Source organism: Orycteropus afer, unplaced genomic scaffold (assembly GCF_000298275.1).
Source record: "Orycteropus afer afer isolate SDZICR_OR568_19922 unplaced genomic scaffold, OryAfe1.0 scaffold00175, whole genome shotgun sequence".
Classification (NCBI taxonomy): domain Eukaryota; kingdom Metazoa; phylum Chordata; class Mammalia; order Tubulidentata; family Orycteropodidae; genus Orycteropus; species Orycteropus afer.
This window is the reverse complement of record NW_006921762.1, coordinates 5,748,443-5,753,377: the sequence shown is the minus strand read 5'-3', so window position 1 is coordinate 5,753,377 and position 4,935 is coordinate 5,748,443. Positions and strand designations below refer to the sequence as shown.

The window sequence follows — 4,935 nt, the reverse complement described above, 5'->3', positions numbered from 1 at the left end:
CTCTGAAGACCTCTGCTATCTTGCTTTGCTCTAAAACCACCATCTTTTGCACACTCAAATCATACCCATCCTCCAAGACTAACCTCAAATGCCAACTCCTTAATTATTTCCCAGTTATTCCAGCAAACCTGATCCCCAGCCTCTTTGAACTCCCATAGCATCAAACTACTCCTTGTAGTTGTATACATGCTATACATGCTTGTCTCCACTAGACTGTAAACAATTGAGCACAGTGCTTCTATTTTGTTCATCCTTGTAGTCCCCCACAAAAGCAATTTAGCCCAATAATAGATAAAAAGTTCCCAATATTTGCTAAAATATATTTATGGATAGCCACAGAACTAAGTAGAAACTTTGAATTCTTTAACTGATCAACTTTGTGATCTTGAGCAACTGAACTGGACAAAGCATCTTAAGATTCTAGGATTAGAGCTATAGAGAAATCTTTACACGTCCCTTCTGTCTACCTTCTATTTACAGAAAAATCACGAGACAAATTGATGTGTTGTTTCTTTTAATAAATAGAAGCCTCATCAATTCATTTGTTATAGCAAATAATAAATGAGACCATAATTCAAAAGGGCCCACAAAGCTTTGTCATCCACAGAGTAACAGAAAGGATAAGGGCCTTCACCACCTCAGCCTTTGATTAACTTTTTCTTTTGATCTCTGTTCTCCCACCCACATCAGCATGCTACTTCCAGAATGGAACTCTGTCTAGTTGAGAGGCTAGTTTTTCAGCTTGTCTTAATAATGGAATCTGGAGTTCCCTAACTTAACTGAGGAACCTGGACAAGTCTTCCTTGATTTCAGCTTCATCCCAAGGCCCATGAATGTTTTCTTTAAAGAGCTGCAGGCGAATGAGGTAGAAAGGGCAGAGACACGAGATGGAAACAAGCAGAAGGGCAAAGAGGATCGCTCCCACACCACTAATGGACAGCAGGCCTCCCAAGGCTGAAAACGCAAAAAGCAGTGTGACCCCCACATAGCTGCGAGGAGTACATGCCTTCAGTTTCTTCTGCAACATGGGCCACAGGGCAAAGATCTGGATGGCAAACGTCACCATTATGAAGGCATGCAGGGACCGGGGCAGGCGTGAGGCCAGGCAGACAGAGGCAAAGATGGCCATGTTCAAGGACAGTGTGCTGGATACAATGGCAGCATTGGCACCATAGTCAAAGAAGATGAGGTGGCCTAACAGCATGAAGACTGACATGGCATAGATGGTGTCAGTGCTCACAGATTCTGTCAGGGTCTTCAGCACTGGTGAAAAACCATACGTAAAAGTAATGAAAACTAGTGCACTCTTCAGGTCTGCCCACCGGGTCCGCCCACTCTTCTTCCGCCCTTCACCTCCATCAATGAGATCAAACAAAACATAGCCAATCAGTGAAGAAGCCAGGCCAGTCCCAAAAAGCCAGTGAGGGGCCAGGAGACCCTCATCCATATACCACCAGATAACCACAAAAACACACACACTGCACAACTGCTGTATCACCACACTGGACTCAAACACCACAGCCCAATATTGGTATTTCCGGGCATAGATGTTTTTCCGGAGCTCCTCCAGGAACCGCCGATCCACATAGTTGTCAGGGAATGGCTGTCGCTCATACAAGACCTTCTGCCACCTGGCCTCCTTGGTGTTAGTTACTGGTTGGTCACACATTATCCTTTCCCTCCAACTCAGGCCAGTTCAATCTCCCTCGCAGAAGTCCATGTGGTTATGGTTCTTTATAAAGGTTTGAAGTAAGACCTCTCTGGAAATTCCATGCTGTGCTGTAGTTGATATTCTACCGACCTTCCTTTGTTTTCAAAGGCAGCAACCCAGGCTAGGCCTGCAACGGATGAGTTTGTTCTCTGAGGCAGGGCAATACATCAATTTCCTACAAAAAGAGAGACTATGAACTTATGAAAGTTATAAAAGGTCAAGAATAGAACTGAATTAAAAATTGAACCAACTCAGTAAGTACACTAACAGCAAAATGTATGTGGTGTCTATCTCATAATTATGGACATTAAAATTGCACTTCACATTTTAAGATTATAATCCCTTGAACAGTAATAGTTATTCTGGTTAGCTAACACTTACTGAGTACCAACTATGTACGAGGTACCTTACATACCTAATTTCATTTCATGTTCACAATCTTTCCAATTTGTACTAATAAGATGTCTAAAGTTCCAATTCCTTAGGTATCTTTAGCCCAGTGTAACAGAGTACTAAATAGTGGAGGCAGGATTCAAAGCAAAGTCTGATCACAAAGCTCGTGCCTCACATCACGTCTTCCTCTAAACCAGTTTTTCACTGCTGGTTCACACATCCCAGAGTCTATGAATGGGTTTCAGAGGGTCTAAAGCTCTGGTAGCATAGTGCCTAAGGCACTTGACTGCTAACCAGAAGGCTGGCGGTTCAAACCCACCAGCCACTCCTCGGAAGGAAGGTTGGGCAATCCTATTTTCGTAGTGATGTTGTTGTTGTTGTTGTTATGTGCCGTGGAGTCAGACCTGACTCATAGCGACCCCCCCTTGGGTTTCCAAGGCAGTATCACTACGGAAGTAGATTGCCCCATCTTCCTTCCGAGGAGTGGCTGGTGGGTTTGAACCGCCAGCCTTCTGGTTAGCAGTCAAGTGCCTTAGCCACTATGCCTCGGAAACCCAAGGAGGGGTCGCTATGAGTCGGGGCCGACTCGACGACAAATAACAACAACAACAACAAAGACAACAGTAAACTTAACTGCACAATACAGAGAGGTATGAGCGCTGTGATTTAGCCAAAACCAAAGACTCAAAAGAACTAAAGATTCTTCAACCATTAATTGAGTTTAACACCCTTTAAAGTGCTATCTTCCGACTTATAACCGCGAAAACTCCTGTGAGAACCGAAGAAAATAATCACTCCTTTTTCACAACGGGAAAAAAAAAAGAAATACCAGGGCCATCCAGCAAATCCACTTAGAAAACTCTTATTGCCCAACCTGTATTTCTTCCATGGAGTCCACGACATGTTTCACTTCACAAGCCAGACACCCTGGCAGCCCCCCTCACTGTAGCAGGCACTTCAACTCGTACCCGGAGCCGGGAACTGGAGGCTGAGCTGCGCTGAAATGGGCGACGCCCTTCCGTAGGGTTGGGGCGGCGGTAGGGTGTCTCTGGGGGCGCCCTATCAACTCTCCGGGCTTCCCCTGCCCACCTCCGCCCCTCATCCGGCCTTAGGCCTACGGGGGATGGCAGAAGAGAAGGGGACCCGGAAACACTGGTGCCCACTGGGAACCCACCTGCCCCGAGTCCCAGGGGTGTGCGGCCGGGGTAGGGCGGCAGCCCGCCTCCTTCCCCATCCGGGGCGCCGGGGCGACCGAACACTTCCGGGTCCGCCACAACCTCCGCGTTAAGAGCGTCCTTCTCCGTCTGGGAAGAACCAGGAGGACGCTGCTGCCCCCTCCTGGCTTCTCGGAGGCCCTCTTGGCTCTTCTTCCTTGGGACCGGTCCAAAACGGAATGTTGGGATCCTAGGAAACTAAATCCCAACAGAAAGACAGGTAATGTGGCATCAAAGTACCGGGTGAGGCAAGTGAGGATAGGGATAGGATAAAGGCTGACTGGTAGAAGAGAGATAATAACAGCTACTTTTATTGAACTCCCATTATTAAGGCAGGCCCTCAGTTTGGTACTTGGATGCACCCATGCTTCCCTTGGGTTGGTAGTCACTGAATACCGACAGCATGAAGCACTGTTATAGGTGCTTCTGATAAAGCAGTGACCAAAACAGACCAAAAAATATCCCTTCTGTCAGGGAGCTTGCGTTCTTGTATTTTGACCTTCCAAGTAATGATATCATGTCCCTTTCATAGAGGACAAAACTGAGGCTCAGAAAGGCAAATTGCCCAAGAACATGCAGCTGGAAAGTGAATCACCCACTGCCATTGAGTCAGATCGGACTCATAGCGACTCCTCCTTGGGTTTCTGAGGCAGTATCACTATGGAAGTAGATTGCCCAGCCTTCCTTCCAAGGAGTGGCTGGTGGGTTTGAACCGCCAGCACTCTGGTTAGCGGTCACATGCCTTAGGCACTACTTCTAGCTTCAAAGCTTGGTTCTTTCCTCTTTGCCTCTCAGAACGAGTGAGAGTGGAGAACCCTGTGACTGAAGACAAAGCCAAAAGCTTGAAACAGGAAGTTGCTAATATTCTGTTGTATTCATGGAAATAATAGAGGATCCATAAACAGAAATAATAGGAAGCAAAGAGATACAGTGGAACATAGATCTAGTGACAAAAGTTAGCAAACCTGAAGCTACTTACTAGCTGTGTGACTCAGGACAAATTACACTCCCTAAGTTTTGATCGCCTCCTCTGTTAAATGGAGATAACTGTTATTTGCTCTTGGCTACTTTATGGGATGGTTACAGCGATCAAGCATAAAACACATAAAAATGTTTTGTAAAGTATTGACTGTTATATGACCATAAAGTGTGGCTGCTGTTAGATTACTTTGGTCATCGTAATGATGGCAATAGCCAAGTGTAACAAATTCTGCAAAATGATGTCCTTCCGTTTCTCCCCAGGTTTCTGTTCCAAAATTTGACAAGATTCCTTGGCTTAGTGAGGCCAGCCTCATAAACAAGCCATTAGTGCTCAGCATCCCCAAAAGGTAACAGCTTAGCCTCTAAGGGCAGAGGTGTCCAGAAAGGTCTCATAGAGGATGATTTCTTAAGGAGTGGGGAGTAGTTATCAGAAGGACATACTTGTACAGTTAAGAAATACAAGTCAAGCGCCCAAAAAACAGAAATGGCCAGCATTTCTCAGACCAGATTGAGCACTGAGTACAAGCGTGGCCTAGGGAAATATTATCCTAAATTCCCTCTCTACCACCACCAAGGAGCTCTGGTAGCCACAGTGCCTAAGGTATCTGACTGCTAACTAGAAGGTTGGTGGTTCAA

At 45.9% G+C, this 4,935-nt stretch overlaps 2 protein-coding genes across 2 annotated transcripts in view; one reads left to right on the top strand and one right to left on the bottom strand.

The window, feature by feature from the left end:
• Positions 1-775: 775 nt before the first annotated feature.
• On the bottom strand, positions 776-1,669 carry PIGC (phosphatidylinositol glycan anchor biosynthesis class C). Its single transcript, XM_007947115.2, has one exon. It carries the CDS (start codon positions 1,667-1,669, stop codon positions 776-778), a length of 894 nt encoding a protein of 297 aa, XP_007945306.1.
• Positions 1,670-2,104: 435 nt separating this feature from the next.
• CUNH1orf105 (chromosome unknown C1orf105 homolog) overlaps positions 2,105-4,935 on the top strand; it is a 29,254-nt gene continuing 26,423 nt past the window's right edge. The window contains exons 1-2 of the mRNA XM_007947133.1: positions 2,105-2,113; positions 4,561-4,646. Of these exons, the coding sequence (XP_007945324.1) occupies positions 2,105-2,113; positions 4,561-4,646 (95 nt within the window). The remainder of the gene's footprint in view (positions 2,114-4,560; positions 4,647-4,935) is intronic.

Bases quoted from the DNA above. Each gene is read 5' to 3' on its own strand.
- PIGC (XM_007947115.2), bottom strand. From the start codon at position 1,669: ATGTGTGACCAACCAGTAACTAACACCAAGGAGGCCAGGTGGCAGAAG.